The sequence below is a fragment of the Sinocyclocheilus grahami genome, unplaced genomic scaffold (genome assembly GCF_001515645.1).
Source record: "Sinocyclocheilus grahami isolate Dianchi unplaced genomic scaffold, SAMN03320097.WGS_v1.1 scaffold91.1, whole genome shotgun sequence".
Classification (NCBI taxonomy): domain Eukaryota; kingdom Metazoa; phylum Chordata; class Actinopteri; order Cypriniformes; family Cyprinidae; genus Sinocyclocheilus; species Sinocyclocheilus grahami.
The window spans coordinates 573370-592072 of NW_015505270.1; the positions used below are offsets into that span (position 1 = coordinate 573370).

At 36.4% G+C, this 18703-nt stretch overlaps 1 protein-coding gene across 2 annotated transcripts; it reads right to left on the reverse strand.

The window, feature by feature from the left end:
• Positions 1 to 661: 661 nt before the first annotated feature.
• LOC107587198 (AT-rich interactive domain-containing protein 5B-like) lies at positions 662 to 17845 on the reverse strand. 2 transcript variants are annotated; one of them, XM_016274871.1, is made up of 11 exons: positions 17715 to 17845; positions 14311 to 14571; positions 9384 to 9558; positions 7925 to 8161; positions 5510 to 5625; positions 4500 to 4647; positions 4310 to 4362; positions 4083 to 4180; positions 3894 to 3985; positions 3835 to 3860; positions 662 to 2291 (listed from the first exon to the last, which is right to left on the reverse strand). In XM_016274871.1, exons 1-11 carry the CDS (start codon positions 17733 to 17735, stop codon positions 969 to 971), a joined length of 2550 nt encoding a protein of 849 aa, XP_016130357.1. In that variant the 5' UTR covers positions 17736 to 17845; the 3' UTR covers positions 662 to 968. The 2 variants fall into 2 exon arrangements, with proteins under 2 accessions (XP_016130357.1, XP_016130356.1); XM_016274870.1 differs by having other exon boundaries at positions 3835 to 3985.
• Positions 17846 to 18703: the final 858 nt, after the last annotated feature.

Consider the following 18703-nt stretch of genomic DNA (forward strand, 5'->3'; position numbering starts at 1 on the left):
TGGCTCTACATGAGTCTTTTGTAAACACACATCAATGTCTATAAATTATGTCACAAATAGTAATTACCTACAATATATGACTATACGTTCATAAAAATGCACTTTTAAAATGATAAAAAAGGACATTTGCATTGGGTCCCAAAATATGCATACTATTTGCACAATACAGTACATTGTTTTAAAATGAGTAGCTACGGAAAACATGACAATCCAGCACAGAGGTCATATGGTGGCTTTTTCTTAAATAGCAAAGTTCAACAAATACACACAAAGAGGAGAAAAATCACACTGCTTAAGAACAGTAAAGTAGAACTGAGATAAAGGAATAAAACAGATAAATAATATAAGAGTATGACCTACACCCACAAAAAGACACTGCTTTCATCATAAAATAAAAACAAATGACCATTTATAAACAAAGCATTTATGTCTAAGACAAAATACAGTAGCTGACCAAATCTTCTGCAATGATGTCACAATATGTTTTTGATATCTGGATCCAAGAGTAACCAGACCCAGATTCTGTGTCCTTGTTATTCTTAAATACCTGTATTTAAAAAAAAAAAGAAATATCTGGATCCAAGAGTAACCAGACCCAGATTCTGTGTCCTTGTTATTCTTAAATACCTGTATTTAAACAAAAGAAGAAAGAAATCAAATGCTCCATGAGTCATGTGTCCTTTATTGGCTGGCCATTTGATGATCCACTAACTACAGCATATGTTTCAACTTAAAAGTACTCAAATATAGACTAATCAAGTTCAAGGCACCTTATCTTTGGTAGAACCATGGCCACCTGCATCAGTTCAAAGTTTAGTAGTGTTTTAAAAGCAGGTACTTAGCAGATAGCAATGCATCTGAAGAACTGTCTGTTTGATCATACACAACACTAACGTGTCCACAAGGAAGGCAGAGCAGAAAGGAGTGATAAAGTACGCAAGCGTTAGTAATGCTCTCATGCCTGCATGCTAACAGCTTGATGGCTTTGAAAGGAGGGAACTAGAGAGTACTTTGAGAGAGGAAACTGCGTCCGACTCTTTGATGTGATCAGTAGGTACACACTGTGAGTAGAGGTCACTGTTTGGTTGAGGTTCTAGATCTGGATGCAGAGATGCACTCTCCGTCACTGCGATTGAGCTGGTCTTCTCTTCTCCTTGTTTCAGGTGATACATACAAGGTAGAGTGTCTGGGGAAGCCCCAATACTGGAGGGCTTTTCAGGGGGGACATCCAATTTGGGCACTAAGGTGAAACAAGTGGCCTCTGGAAGAGTCAAAGCCACATTGGTCCTGTCCTGAACTAAAGCTCTGGCCCTGCTGGGAGAGCTAAGATCAGCTGGCTCATCTTGGTTCAAAGGCCCCAGAAGGGACGTGCCATTCCACTTCAGAGATACTCCGAGATCCTCAGCTTCCATCTTTGGCCTTTTGGTCATTAACTGGTCATCTCGACTCTGCAGTTCTGTGAGCTCCACGTCTCCAGCAGACCTCTTGGTAATGGCTCGCTTGCTCAGGTTCAGCGGGAGGAATTGGTCTTGAGGAATACTGCCATTGGGTTGGGAGGTCTTGCTGAGATCCTGAACCAGAACTTCAGAAAGTCGCTTGGTGAAGGTGTTCATGTGTGCCGAGCCAAGACGGGTGCGCATCAGTTGACGCAGCTGCAGACTACAGCCAATGTCCAGTGGGAGGATCCTAAGAGGGGGCAGGGGAGCTCTAGTCACGGCGAGTCTTCCGTACTGGGATGAGGCATCTGAACTACACCCTGAACACTGGTGCTGGGGACTCTCAAGAGTCTCAGGCGTATGGACTTTGGGCTGATGCACCATAATTGTCTGCTGGGGCATGGAAGAATCTTGAGGAGTTACCTCGTGAGTACTCGCTCCATTAAGACCCAGACGGGCTCGGAAGAGGTCCAAAGGACACAGTCCTTTAGTGGGACTGAATCCTTCCAAGGAACCACCTGTCAGCAATTTGCAAGGAACTGACAGAAAGGAAGGAGCTTGAGGTTCTACAGTCTCCATCTTCACATCTCGCCCCAACACAGGTTGGTGGGGCACCGGTGTAGAGGATAAGAGCGACAGACCTTGGCCATGAGGATGGTTGGTGAGCTTTAGTTCTTGAAAAATAGTCAGTGGCTGGACAATCTCTTGATGGGGTCTTGCTGGTTTCTCTAAGGGAGGTTTGGGGTGCAAGGGCGGTCTTCCAACTCTGCCTTTGGACAGAATCTTGGCATTGCGTTTTCCAGGTGGTCTTCCTCTTTTACGTACAACAACAGCACCATCATCTTGTGGTGAGGCCTGAAAAAGTAGCACAGAAAAGAAACTTAATTTTCATTCTACTGATGTATTTTACATAATAAAATCGGCAATGCTTTCCAGATCTAGTAAGATCTAATATGATAGGTTGCAGTGGTGGGCTTTGAGGGCCAGCAAGGCCTTGTCTGCTAGCCTAAACACTATCAGAATCACTGACTTAGTTTTAATATATTTTTTCCATGAATGTGTATTAAATTATTCCCAATAGACGATTCTCTTAATTTCATAGCTTTTCTCTTGGTTGCGCTGCTTCCAGTGGTGTATGTTTATATTACAGCTTTTATCCAATCATATTTCAGCAATCATGTGTTGCCATGGTCAAAGCAATCTGCCTTGGGCCTTCAGAATCAACAGTGCAGGCGCCTGTTGCTTAAAATAAATGGCAATGAAATAGTAACCAATCAGATTTTGAGTTTGCGACACCGGGGCCATCTAGCAGGCGTCCAGTAACGTCTGTATTTTCACATCCTTCGATTGGATGGTCAGAGAGTGTACTAGTAGTCAGAGCTAGCAAGCAGCACACTGTAAATCATTTTTGTTGTTTCCACAGTATTATTACTGTATTCTCAGGTTTCTTATTTTATGCGTTGTGTACAGTATGTTATTGTAGATTTTCAATGCATTCTGGGAAAATATTAGCCTACTGTAAATCTAAATACAGTAGTACTAAATGACCATGAAAAACAACCAGCTAGTTAGCTGTGCCAACTAGTATTTTCCTCCTGCAGAGAGCTGGCAAACTTGCGGGGAGACTCGTGAAGACGAAAAGCCGTACGAGTATGTTAAATTGTTAGATCAACTTTAAAACACATGTTGTCGCCCTATTTATTTTATACTAATATTATTTGCAAGGTATAAATACGTTGAGTTAATAAATGTCTGTAAGAACATAAGGGTGGACTATATTTTTAGTCATTTTATTAGGTTAATGTTGATGCTTCAGCTTAGAGATGATGTATGTGGTGTAGCTGTGGCTGCAGTGAAAGGAGACTTGTTGAATTGTGTTAATTGGGTTTCTTGCTTTAGTAATGGCATTCATTCTCATTACATGAGATACCTATCTGTGATGCAATGCCGTGTTATACTGCATTTCTGTATAATATTGATGGTTTCTATAGCCGTGGTGTCATAATGATGGTATTGAGAGGTCGATTAATTCAGGTAGGACACCAGTGAAGCCCTAGGTTTGAAATGCACTTGCCGCCACTGATAACACAAAATCTGAGAGTAAGAGTGCGCGGCTATTTTTATCAGTCCTGATATCAAACCTTTCTTAAAGTTTTGTTTGAGATTGCTGCACAAATATTTAAATAATTTTTTCTACAGCAGTGTGGCATAAAGTATATCAGATAAATGGCACATATGAACAAAGCAAACTGTGATTTGTCACATCACATGTCAGTCAAGCTGCTCTTTCCGTGTGGCTTAATCGTTTTCAACAATTTTATTCAGAGTACTTACATGCAACGAATCAAAAGGATCAGCATTTCTCTTTTCTTGTGCTACAGACAAGTAAAATCCTTACCTGGTTGGTAACTGCATTCTTTTTTGGGCTGTTTGACACCCCTCTGCCCTGCACAGTCTTTTTGATGATAGTGGGTGAGACAAATGTAGCTCTAGGCTTGCCAAGTTCTGTGATTTCTCCTCTTACATGCAGTTCATAAGGGAGCATCAACCTAGAATTGATAGACAGAGAAAATGATAAATCAGTTGAAAGAAGCTTTTTAATACAGCAGGAATAAAATGTTGCTGTAATCAGAGCCTCACACTCACCTTTCATAATGCCGCCTGGTGCAGGTGGCAGCGCTGGTGCTGCCTGGGCTTCCACCCAACTCATTGTACACGATCTTCCACAAACGATGCGATGTCACCTGCAGGTGATGGGGAGGACAATAACTCCCACTTACACTACTGAGATCACCGCTATCACTTTCATTCTGTTATGATGCATTACAGCTTACTCAGCAGGGCCAAGCAATGAAACGACATGATAAACTTACCCTCTCATAGCCCCCCAGCCTTTTTACAACTGAATACATGAGGAAGAGGTCAACTGTGGACAAATAGTAAGACAGCTTGGTTAATTATTTAGTTAAGTTAGAAAAAAAATACATAGAAGTGATTCTAGTAAGTGACTGGTGCTCAGTTTCTGCTAAATTTCCACATGTAAAAGCAGTCATATATACATACTCTTTTTGAAACCCAGGTTGGGAACTTTGCTTATAGGGGAACCCCTGCGCTCCATAAAGAAATACAGCTGATCCAGGAAGAGCTGCTCCTCTGGATGTGGGAGCCAGTTCCCATCCCAATGCATCTCCACACTGCCCATCACATTCTCCTACAGGAATCAGTTAGAACACATTAAAAGGTCTTTCTTTCAATAACTGCTAAATAGGAACATTATGGTGTGGTCACGTTAGAGAAAAAAATTCCATTGTCTATTGTCAGTATTGTAGTGATATATGAAGCACAATTCCTCCCATTCAAACCAAGCAGCTTCCTGTTGGTCAGTGCAGTGAATCAGTGTGTCTAACTTGAAGCCGTTGCGAAATCTGCGTTGGGAAATCTTTTACTTTGACACAAAATTCCAAACTGAATGGATTTCTTTTGAAATGAGTGGATATCACCTGTGAAAATTTGCTCCCATTGAACACTTTTATAGACAATGCAAAAACTTTTCAATATAGACTTACCATAAGCATGAAATTGCTAAGCTACGGTATATACTTGTGTAGAGGCCACAGGCAATTGTAATTTTAACTTTTAAAATGATACTACGCAGCAAGCAGGGTTGTTTTGGCAATGTTAGCTATTTTAATTTTAATTGTATATGCTTGTATTTATATATTTTAAAACACAAAAATACAAATTAGTTTTCATAAAAGTAGCTGTCTTACTGGAACTACTTAGCCTTGTACCTTTTCTGTTTTTCTGGTCCCTTTAATAATATAATATAATATAATATAATATAAATGCACAAGATTATGACCAAAGAAAGTGACAGTAAAGAGACAAAAAGACACAAATGGTGTGAAAGGAAGTCAAGACATCAAAGTAAAACAAAACAGGAAGCACACAGTGACATCACAGTACACTTTTCACCATTTGTTTAAAATCTTAAAACATCCTGTTTAGCCATCAGAATTGTATTCCATAAAGATGCCTGTAGATCAAATTGTGTTGCAAACTCCACAGCATACCTTCATCCTTTCCATCCATGACTCTGATAAATGGTTATGGTTTTGCTGATCAGCACCTTTGCCATCCATGCCCTTTCTTTTACGAGGTCGCCCCTTCAGACTGAGAGAGGAGCATCCTGGGACAGAAACGTATAGCATCCTTAGGGCAACAGTACTCCACTTTTTTCCTCATGACATTTGTAATCTCATTTTACAAAAAGTCTCATTTGACTTTAAGTAGTGTGGACATTATTAAAGTACAACGATTGCAACCAAGAAAGCAACCATTTCGAGCATTTAGCTGAGTTAAAATTAAAATCAAAGAATATACACTACATATTGGAGTTGTCACAATACCAAAATTTTATAATAAATATGACTACAAGTGAAATGACACTTTTCTCAATGCCATTAACAAGGTATTAAACACTATTGAATGCACTCATTTTTAGTCAAATATTATATAAATGAATCAAATAAAAATATAATGTAGCCTTTAAGTATTTCTCAATTAAGTAAAGACTACTTCTGATATTTTATGCAATTATTTAACTAAAGGTAATAGCATAGCAAGTAACAAAATAAATTAATAAATAAAAACAAAACAAATAAATCAATTAGTGAACAGATAAAAACAACAGATTTTTAACAAATCACATAGTCTATTAAAGAAAACTTCTATCACGACTTAAAGGTCTTCTATCAACATAACTTAAGTGACATTACTTAAGATAACATGAAGTGACATTACATGTCTAAATTTTGGACCCTGTGTAAAATATTTTATGCAATTATTTAACTAAAGGTAATAGCATAGCAAGTAACAAATAAATTAATAAATAAAAACAAAACAAATAAATCAATTAGTGAACAGATAAAAACAACAGATTTTTAACAAATCACATAGTCTATTAAAGAAAACTTCTATCACGACTTAAAGGTCTTCAATCAACATAACTTAAGTGACATTACTTAAGATAACATGAAGTGACATTACATGTCTAAATTTTGGACCCTGTGTACTAGGCCCGGGCGATAAAACGGTATCGATATTTATCGACGGTACACCTTCTTCTACGGGCTGTCAGTCAGTGTAGTGTTGCGCCACAAGGTGGTGGAACATGACTGTCATTCAACTACATGTTCAAAAACGCTGATTTATTAATTCAAAAGAGACATAATGAAACACGCTGTTGAAATCATTTTAACTTTGAGCGCCACTTTAGAAGGCTCAGCTGACCAGCTATGCGTCGATGCTAAGACAGAGATTTCGCTTTCCTTGAACATGACAACCTATTTTCACAAATATATATGACTCGGCCTGGAGGACAGACGCAAGTTAGGCTTGTTAAGTGAAAATCTACGGAGCCTCTGTACAAATCAGCATGGTACACATTATGTTATCATTACTAACTTGTTTAATATTCAGTCCACATGCATGAAGTGTAAAACGAGAAGGGCATAACCTTACGAAAAAATAAAACACGGAAAAATCGCGGTTGCTGCGGTTCTTGCATTCCTCTGCGGTTTGCTCGTCAATAGCGCGGTATTGCGATAATCGCGACAGCCCTACGCGCAGTTGCTGCGTTATTCATTCAAAATATTAGGGAAATATAGAAGCTCAATGCGGAGAAGAATGGGTTAAAACCGAAACCAAGTCATTCACACAGAACGCATATTCAGCGCATTTTTTTAGACGGACAAATATGACTGCTGCACTCGCGTCTCAGACAAGAGATGTAAACAGCCATGCAAAGAAAACGCGTCACGAATTTGTGGAGGTTTATTCCTTTTCACTGCGTCTCATATGTTTTAAAATGCAATCTGTGTGAATGGCGCTTCGGCTCTTTGTATTAAGCAATGCATAAATACATGATGCTGTTTTGTTCATAATTGTTTATGCAATTTACGAAATTATGTTAGATTTTTATGAGTTAATTTAGACGTAATGCACGTTTTTTTTAAATAGAGTTACTTCCTTGCGTTGACCATTTTTAATGCGCTACATTATTTTGCTCATTGCGCCCTCCTGTGGCCTCGGGTTTCCTTAAGACCTATTTAATCTGCATATAAAACATTAGAAATTAGATATTTGTTTAATTTTTATTTTGTGTTTGATTGTTAAAACAAAAAAATGTGGGTTAATTTAAAAATACAGTGGTTACATTTAAAAAAAAATTCTACTGCTCTGTTTAAAAAAAGGTTATAAAAAATGTCAATAATTATCGATCCCAAATGATATGAAATATTATATCGTTGATAAATTTTTTTGCTATATCGCCCAGCCCTACTGTGTACACTGTATTGTAACACCCAAGTTATATATTAATAATTTCAAATGTCTTTCATTTTATTAATAAACGTTTGACAACTGAATTAGCCTGCCAAATCACAACAAAGTTTATAGTCACAATTCAACAAGAGTGTAGTACTCACCAAGCTGTGTCAGAATGCTAGCATTGCTGTCTAGAGTAGGGTGGTTGAAAGTATCCCGGCAGTAGAGGATTCGTGTGTTGTGAAGGGCCACTTTTATCCCCCCTAGAGCCAGCAGGTGAGGGTCCTGCAGACTAGGGGAGATAGCCTGATCTGGGACACGTCTTTGAAGGGAACGAAAGCGGCAGTACTGGGGGTAACTGAGAACCTTAACCTTCTGCTGTAATACTAGAGGCTCATCTGCAAGAAATCACAAAACAAAAGTGTCAGTACATACATTTAGGAACAATTTATTTGCTGTAAAATAATGATCAACACCATCACCATCAGATCAGCTGTCATGCTCTAATGCAAATTAAATTAATAATAACTATATATTGAAATACCATGAAAATATGACCGCTACAATCTCCGGGCTCAGCTGCATTATCAGACTTAATGATTGTTATATTTGCAAAATACTATAAACAAGGACATTTATGGAAGCTGAACCACCTGAAATGTCAAGTAGTGCTCTGACCTTTCAATAAAATACAATAAAATAAACGTTTCTCTCGATATCGCCCAAAACCCCTGCAGTTTCATCATGAACCGCTAGGGGCATGGGAATATCAGGACCGGGAAACTGATCTAATGCTGCTTTCAAGCCTGATTTACACCTTTGGTTCTTACATGCTTCTTACACAATGTGATGTGTTTAGTTGAGTTTAGGATGAAAAACAGGCAATTTTTACTCTCACTATTCACTTCTTAACAAAAGCCCTTAAACAGTACTAGTTTCACAAGAAGATAAGGCAAGATGTACTTTGTCTGAATCAGTAGGTGCGTTTACATGGAGCACTGTATTCTGATAATAATCGGTTTAAAAGTCCAATCTGAATGAAAATACCCAAACCATTTGAAATTTCAATCAGGTTGAGAAGGGTAGGATAAACCTTTTTATCCCACCCTTCTCCTTTTGCAGTGTGCACATGTCAAAAGATCAAACTCGATCTGAAGCTTCTGACATAAATCAACCCGATCACTTTATATAGCGTTCATGTAAACGCTATGTTCGGATTCATCAGTCGGAATGATTTCATTCTGATTGAAACAAAAAATGTCCATGTAAACATGGCTAGTGTTAGTTATGGTTGGATAAAACTAAAACTATTAATTGTTTTCATTAATTGAAATAAAGCTGAAATATAATAAAAAAACTAGAAGTGTTGCAACTAACTGACATAAGTTTAAGCTGAAGTACTAAAAATGTAAATAAATAAAGCTAAAGAGAAATACTATATTATATAATATTATAGTAGCCTACTATAGTAGTATGTAAATAATACAAATAGTATGTAAATAATACAAGTATAACTGGTCTACATCAAACATGAATGCACTTCTTTTTTTTCTTCTCAAAAAGTGCAGTCAAAATTCTAAATTCACACACACATTTCAGGATTTTTCATCAGTTTCTCACCCTCCCTCTTCGTTTTTCCTTCCTGTGGATAACTAGCATCTTGTGACCCATCAGACTTCTGAGAGCCATGAATGTTTTGACTGCTGCGCTTCCACTGTGGCGGTTCCTGACAAGTCCACTTCACCAGATCCTCCACTCTGACCACAATCTTTTTTGATACAGCGAGGACTTCATCCTGCATGCAGAAACACATATAAACACCAATCAAATGTCTATAAAACGAAACTACAAATCTTATACATCCATATGAGCTTACAGGCAGGACCAGGTTTTGCTTAATGGCCTGAAATATTTTAACAACTTCAGTGAATGCTATAGAGAAGCCTCTCCCTTTAACCTATGTTTTACTAGTTAACAATAGGACACTAGTCACCTCAGGCAAAAACAACCAACTCAAACTGCTTTTTAAAAAAGGGGGGTAAAAGCCCAGTTGACATTTAGATGCTTATTGCAACATTCTCACATTCAACTGTTTACACTGGAAACTGTGAAAAGCTTTAGGATATCTCTTTAGTCATTTATTTTGCTATAAAAAGGGATCTTGCTGTAAACACATTATTAATAAGTAAAATATTACAAGGGACATTGAGGCTTTGTTTAAAATTAGGGCTGTGCGATATTGGGAAAAAAAAGCGATATGCGATACCGGCTTTTAAAAAAAGGGGGGTAAAAGCCCAGTTGACATTTAGATGCTTATTGCAACATTCTCACATTCAACTGTTTACACTGGAAACTGTGAAAAGCTTTAGGATATCTCTTTAGTCATTTATTTTGCTATAAAAAGGGATCTTGCTGTAAACACATTATTAATAAGCTAAATATTACAAGGGACATTGAGGCTTTGTTTAAAATTAGGGCTGTGCGATATTGGGAAAAAAAAGCGATATGCGATACCTTCTTAAAAAATGCGGTATGCAATACGATATTGCTTAAAGTGTAAAAAATCTATTTAAATCATATTTTAAAATAATATAAGCAATTTGTTTCACATTCTTTCTTGGAAAAGAAAGAATCACTACAACTTCAGAAAGTGACCAGCAGTGTTTTAGCAGTACATAAAAAGTAATGTCACAAATCAGAAAATGTAATTTTGACATCAATGTTAACATACAAACAAAAAAATGAATGACACTAATTTTATATCATTGTGACTTTGCTTTCCATACACTTTAAAGGGATAGTTCACCAAAAAATGGAAATTTTATGTTTATCGGCTACCCCCAGGGCATCCAAGATTTGTAGGTGACTTTGTTTCTTCAGAAGAACACAAACGAAGATTTTGAACTCAAACCGTTGCAGTCTATCAGTCTTATAATGTAAGTGGATGGGAATCACGGCTTTGGGAGTAAAAAATAAAAACACACAAACAAAACCAAATTAAACCATGCGGCTCGTGATGATACATTGATGTGAAAAGACACAAAACGATCGGTCTGTGCAAGAAACTGAACAGTATTTATATAGTTTTTTACCTCTGATTTTCACCGCAATATCCGAACTGTCTGAACGCAGTGCGTGAGGCGTCTTCTTCTTCTTGCTTTACGGCAGATCGCAGACTTTTAAATGCATTACCACCACCCGTCTCTCAAATGGACCATTGACACTCTATCTACAATCTCAATTAGGAGTGTCAATGGTCCACTTGAGAGATAGGTGGCAGTAATGCACTCCGCCGTAAGTCTGCGATCCGCCGTAAAGCAAGAAGAAGAAGACGCCTCACGCGCCTGCTGTCGAGAACGCGCTCAGGAGGATGCGCTGAGTTGAGACAGTTCAGACATTGCGGTGAAAATCAGAGGTAAAAAACGATATAAATACTGTTCAGTTTCTGGCACAGACCGATCATTTTGTGTCTTTACACATCAATGTATCGTCACGAGCCGCAGAGTTTAATTTGGTTTTGTTTGAGTGTTTTTTTTACTCCCAAAGCCGTGATTCCCATCTACTTACATTATAAGACTGATAGACTGCAATGGTTTGAGTTCAAAATCTTTGTTTGTGTTCTACTGAAGAAACAAATTAACCCACATCTTGGATGCCCTGGGGGTAAGCAGATTAACATCAAATTTTCATTTTTGGGTGAACTATCCCTTTAAGTACTTCTTCATATACCACAGCAAAAACTATAGTCTGAGAAAGTTCAAACGTGATTAAAGGCAAGTGAACAGTCAGTAAAAAAAAGAAAGAAAAAGGGGGAAAAAAAGAACAAATACACAATTTACAAGCATAGATAAAATAAACAGTAGTATTCAAGTACAGAAATTTAATAATTAAGTGTAAAATAACACTGCATTGTGTTCACTGTATGAATTAAATTTAGATTAATCTTTGTTATAGCTGTTTTGTTGTTTGATTAACATTAGTGACATTCAGCAGCACGTATTTATAGGCTGCTGTCCTTTTAAATTCGACTGCACGGATCCAGTATGATACACATCCAATTTCTTTCTCAGCTGTTTACATTAATTTAAAACATAATTGACTGCGTTTATGAGAATGATCGTCGAGACGGGTACTATTGACATAATTCTGTGTGTATGTGTCTGTTCAAACATAAGGAGGAGATGCGAAAGACGAATCAACTCGGTGTTCGCACGCCGTCTGAAATGCGTATCTGTGTGTGTGCGCTTTGCACGTGTGCGGCAGAACTGAAGATACGCTGTGCGAGATGCGCCTTGTGCGCGCGCTTCAGGTGTGAGGCAGACAGCAAGACGAGATGGCAAAGAGTTGTTTTCTGCAACTTATTGTGTGGCAGAACTGAAGATATGCTGTGCGAGATGCGCCTTGTGCGCGCGCTTCAGGTGTGAGTCAGACAGCAAGACGAGATGGCAAAGAGTTGTTTTCTGCAACTTATTGCACTTAATAACTCTTTGTAACGTCAAGCTATTCTCTGCTATATGCATCGAACTAAAACGTTGACCTTTTGCAACGTTTTCATTTAAGTAGCCTATTATTAAAATGATTCAGATATCACACGCCGTTGCGATATGCATATTGCGATATTTCGATATATCGTGCAGCCCTATTCAAAATGCTTTCCAGTTTAGGCATGGCTACTTCATACAGCAAAAGAATTTCATTTTCAAACGATGGTAATTGAAGGGAGTCTTGATACTTTTGGTCAGCATATGGCTGTCTAACAAACTATAAAAGCGCTAGTTTATGTTCATTACTAATTCAAGCACTCTTCAACATTTTACAAGTGTTTAGAGTAACATTATTTATGATTGAAGTAACAAACTCTTATTATTACTAGTTAAATCATTTAACAGCAGTTCAGTCAGGATCTCTTAAGTCAAAAAGAAAACCATAGACAAGTATTTAAGTCAACTTTTTTATTGGCATGTTTACTAAAGTTACATTTGGCGGTATGGCTCTGTTCCAAGTTCCCTGTCCTTTTCATGAGCTCCATGAAAGCCAGGACAGGGAAACAGCAGTCGCTTCAGGGGCAACCCTCCTATTTTAAGAATAGGAGAATAGCACAAAAAAACCCCCAGAACAGAGCATGTAACAATGACAACAGAATGACATTGTTTAAGTTAAGCACAGTTAAAGGAGGAGATGGGGAGGAGGTGGGTTGCAAGCAGCATAATAGAGGAAGCAGCAAAGCAAGCAGACAGAAGCCGCGTTTAAGTAAGATGCCCTGTTTGAGGGGCCAGGTTTGAATTTCGCCAGTCAGCTGATAGTGGAGCTTGACTACGAGGCCTGCCTGAACTAACGCAGAATGCTTGATTTTTTCATTTGCACAAAACAGAAAAAGGGATTGGATTTTACATTATCCCTTTTGTGTGTCATGCTCAGGCCATGTTCAAGAGAAAATACACAGGTAATATGGAAAACATAAGAAATGCAATGCTGTGCATGTGTGTGGCCCCTGACAAAATTAAGCATTATTACATTAATTGAATATATTACAGATAAATAAAATAATTTCTGTATGCATTTTGCATTATTTATAAATTATTATTATTACCTATTTATATTTTAACATATCTAAAATAACTTTTACAGGCCAAAGTTTTTCTTATAGAGCTTTGTTGTACTGTAAACTACTCTGTTCTTGTCAAGAAAATAGCCTTTGGTAATAACTCTTATAACAATATCAACTCTTATAACAATAACAACAATATCAATGTTGAAAACAGTTTTTTGCGGCTTAATATTTTTGTGGGAACATTATTTTTTTTTAAATCTTTTATGAATAAAAAGTTTAAAATGGCAGGATGTATTTCAAATGCAAATCTTTTGTGACATTATAGATGTCTTCACCGTCAATCTTTGATCAATGTAATGCACGCATATCACAGTTTTCACAAAACAAATATTAAGCAGCAAAAAAACGTTTAACATTAATAATAAGACTGAAGTAATGGCTGCTGAAACTCCAGCTTTGCCACAACAGGAATAAATTATATTTATATTTCTACTAAAACAGAAAACTAATGTAATAATATTTCACAATAATACAGTTTTTACTGTATTTTTCATCAAATAAATGCAGCCTCGATGAGCATCTGAGACTTCTTTCAAAAACATTAAAAAATTTTAATTATTCCAAACGTTTAACTCTATTGAGGTACTGACCATATCTAATCAAATTAATTGAGTTTCTTTCAGATTATTTGAATCGCCATAAGCCATTTGCTTTATTTATGGCTTTATGTTACTATTTATGTTTTTTATTATTTATTTTTATTAACACACAACTGCAAAATATGTTAAACTATTCATATATATATATATATATATATTTATTTTTTAGCAACAATGGCTATATTCATGACAATATTAACTATTATTAATATATATAAAATGGTGTGTATATCTACATTCAAGATGGTAACATACAGTAATCCGGTGCTCATGGCTGGATCTATGCACTCGTTTCCTTTAACCAAAGATTATTTATGTTGCTTTTCCCAGCTCTCACCTCTCCGTGCTCTACTGCTCTGCCCTTCGGTGTGTCCTCAGGTAAGAAGTAGAGTCTAGAACTGGCCAGCAGGCGGCGTTGCGTCTGATCTTCCCATAGCAATGTGACCTCTGCTATACACACCGGCTCCTGGGGGCCACAGCGCATGAAGTAGAACTCCCCAAGCTTCCAAATCTGCGTTGGTCCCCCGGATGCTTGCTTGCAACCCACTGACTTATAAAAGGCAAAAGACCCTCGAAGGCAGCTGGGTGCACCTAACCACTGTTTAAGACAAGAGCAAATAGGTTAGAAAATAAACATGTTTGCATGCACATATGAAAACAACAGAATAAAGTAACCCACCATATGGCTTTTTTGCAGCTGCATGAGAAAATGACACATTTGCTTAGAATACTGAGTCAGAGCACAAAAAGTATAGGGTACACAAGTTCACAAGCATTAAAACCAGACTATGGTTAAAAAAAACAACTTATCAATTCATATAGTTGATTTGGAATTTGCTCCTGTGCACATATTTTTTTCATTACACAAACATTCAACAACAGTCAAAGCTCTAGAAGAAAACTTATGCATACGAACTATGAAGCTCAAATACACACATGCAAACACCCTTCACATGATTCAAATGATCTGTCTGAGCAGTAAGCATTGCAATCTTCACAAACCAGCTGAGCGGTAGGAAAAATATCAATGTCTTTTATCAGTGTTTTTGCTCAAATCGGAGGCAAAAAATTCCCAAAACATAATATACAGTAGGGGCAAATTACACGGGTACTAATCATTCACATAACCTATTCAGAATTGCTTGGTCCTTGTTGGTTTCCATGGTTGAAAACAAATTCCAGTGTATTAATCTACTTGGGAATGGCCTGATAGCAGCGGAAAAACAAAGATAATAAAGAGGTTTTTTTTGGGGGGGGGGACAATAAATGTGGACAATAAATGTGACTCACTGAAGGCTACACTGAATATCACAAAACATTTTTTTTGGAATTAATTAAATATTTAAATAAACATGTATATACATATGAAGACTGATTTATTCATCTCAAACATACCATAGATAATTCAGTTGATAAAAATGACAATTTTTGGTTAAAAGCATGAATGTGTGGTTTAATATATTCTTTATTTTAATAACATTAAAATGTCTTAATACTAGTGTTATTGTTTTAATATCTTATTAATATATAATAAGATATTGTTACTGTACTACTAAAATAGCTCATAAAATAAACAATAAAACAAACAGATAAAATACTTAAAGTAGGGATGCACCGATATGAAAATTTTGGCCGATACCGATAACCGATAATTCTTTATTTTTGAAAGCCGATAAACGATATGTTGGCCGATAAATCTATATCCAATTTTTTTATATACTTTGAGAGCTTGATTACAAAAAAGGTCTCCTCATTAAAAAACCACATCCCAAACACTTAAACATAAGCAGCCTAATTTGAACGGTGTATGTTTTAAAAATAATTTTACTCTCCCATTACCAAATTTAGTCATAAAAAAGTCTTACAATAAGAGACTTCCTTAAAAAAATTATTACAAGTCTTACTGATCCCAAACGTTTGAGCGGTAGTGTATATTAAATTATAATATTACATATAATTTGTTATTAATATTTGAACGATAAACTACACAATTATTACAACTAAAAACAATACAATTATAAATTATTATTTGTTTTTATGTCAGCACCAAAGGCTACTTCCATTGCAAAAACAGAGTAATATGACAAATGATTAAGAAATAAGCTCTTAGAGCACTAAAAGGACTTAAATCTATACAAGATCTTTCCGTTTTCGTTGTTATTAATATGTTGTTTACATTTAAGATATTAAAATAGTCATAAATGGATTATAAACAATGCAATATGCACATGTAAATTATTTCATTTATCCGTAATATATGTCTTTTGTAAAGGGACCTGATCCGCACATGCACAGCATTGTATGTCATATGTTTTCCATAGTAATAGTGTACTACTGCCTCTTAAAAGTGGCAGGAGATAGTCACAGTACTTTAACTTAACATGTCAATCACAGGACGTGTTCACGAGGTAATAATACACAGTCATGGGTCACTCACCCCTCGCCCCACCCCCACCGATAACCCGAATATTCACCAAAAAACCGACCAATCAGAAGCCACAACATTCGGCGTCCACATGTCGAGCGCCTACTGGTAAAAAAAGAGAACTAGACTTACAGTTAAACCACATACACATCTGTGGCTGTCAACTTTTTACTTGCTGTACTTTAACAAACACCAAAAGGAATGTATCATCCCAATTCTAAACACACGGAGAGCTTGAGAAAGATTTAGAAAGGCAAAAATATAATAACGAATAGAGCTTTTACTGTGCCCAAAATTGTTTATATTTAATAGTATGCAAAATGAAAATATGCTCATATTAGACAAAATGTTTATATACAGTAATTTATATAACAACAGTGATAAACAACATCCTCAATCCGGGTGCTTTGTGAGGCTTAATAATGCTGGTATTCATTCAATACGCGCAATAACATATTTTAGGCAACTTCCTACTGCCACATACATAAAAGTCTCATAGGCTTTCATTTCAAAAATGTACTGCTATAGCCTAGCATTTCTAGCCGACACGAAAATCTCATATTAATATTAAAAGCCACGAAACAACCATATTACGTTATATTGACTAAACACAGCATTTTAAATATAATATCACGGCTCATACAACAACAAAATAGCTTAAGCATGATGAAAAAAAACTTCGTAGTCTCAAAGAAAATCAGCAGCTCCATCAAGTTTACCTCTTCCTACAAGTTTCATTACCACGTCATTTTAAAATCATGCTTAATATTCGCGAGATTTTATCGAAAAATATGTCGACAGATTGTGAATAAAAACAATACAGCTTTCCCTTGAAAACCGCGGACTGGATTCATATCGTTTTTAATAGAAAATAAAACAAAATCTGTGTGGCAAATGTGAAAAGTGGGGGTGGGGGGGCAAGAGGGAGAATCTAGGTAGTCAACACGATACACAAAAGAAATTAATCATTAACGAAAAAAAATAGAAATATCAAAAGCAGGCGTTCTTGATATAACAATACATTTAAAAAAAATATATAAAACCAATACAGCATCGAGGAAATTTCAAATACATTTAAAAACCAATAAAAGTTTCTCGTCGAAATACGAGACAATATTTTCAAGTCTCCGTTGGCTTGATTGGATAGGAATCAATTCGTTATTTTAGCGAACTTCAAATATTACGACGTGTCGAGGGAGCCTCGATTAACAAATAACGATTTTAATTTTCAAAAACAAAGGAGCAAATTTCAAGCTCGCGCGGCGACCGCCTCGAGCTGCAGCAAAGTAACAATTTAAAGTTGTAATTCAGTTTACCTGTATCGTACTCTGCTCCATTGCAACTCAACATTCCCTGATCACTCTCTCTATGCCCCCTATCAAGTTACACAGCCGGGTACTAACAGCACCGGCACACACACAAACCTAGCTGAAGAAAAGCTAGTGCTTTTTTGTGAAAATAGGGCAGGATCTAGGTGTGGCTTAACTCTATTTGCCAAAAGAACTTTAATATATGTTGTGCATTGTACATTAAATTGCTTGTGGAAACATGCTCGCTGTTTAATTCAATCCAGTGACTAACAACGATTATTAAATACAGCACAATTTCAATATGGAGCCCTGAAATCAGCATTTCAAGACAAAATCTATATCTACAGCACAGAGCATGCGTGTTGATTTTTAATGAAATGGTGAACACCTAAAGATTAACATTAGTAGTGTATCGTGAAATATCTATAATTTTTTTGCGTTATTTATTTGAAATAGTATGGCTACAATAGCAGCTATATACGCAGGAGATTTCCTCTAAAATATACATTTTCCAACTGTAAACACTAGTCTTGTTGGCCAGCACAGTCGTTTCCTGGAACAATTAGACGAGTCCGTTTTTAAATGTAAAATAGATATTAAAATATTGATTTAATAAACAATATATATTCATGTATTTAGTTCTCCAGCAGGGGGAGTGTGCACGTGACCATCTCCACCAGACAATGGCTGTGACATTAAAATAATTTTTTTCCTGCTCTTGAACTGCATGAAAACATGGTTGACTCGTGGTTGTCTGTATATGGAAATGTATTGGATGATGACATCACTGAATCATCAATGAACTGGCTTTATCTGGAAAAATGACTCTTTGTTATTGTCTTGCATTATTGACAAACTATTTTCCTGTTTGACACTGTAAAGCTGCTTTGACACAATCAGTATAAAGCGCTATACAAATAAAGGTGACTTAAGGCTGTAAGACAAAATATCCTCATATTATTTAAAGATATTTAACAATTTGATATTAAACATAA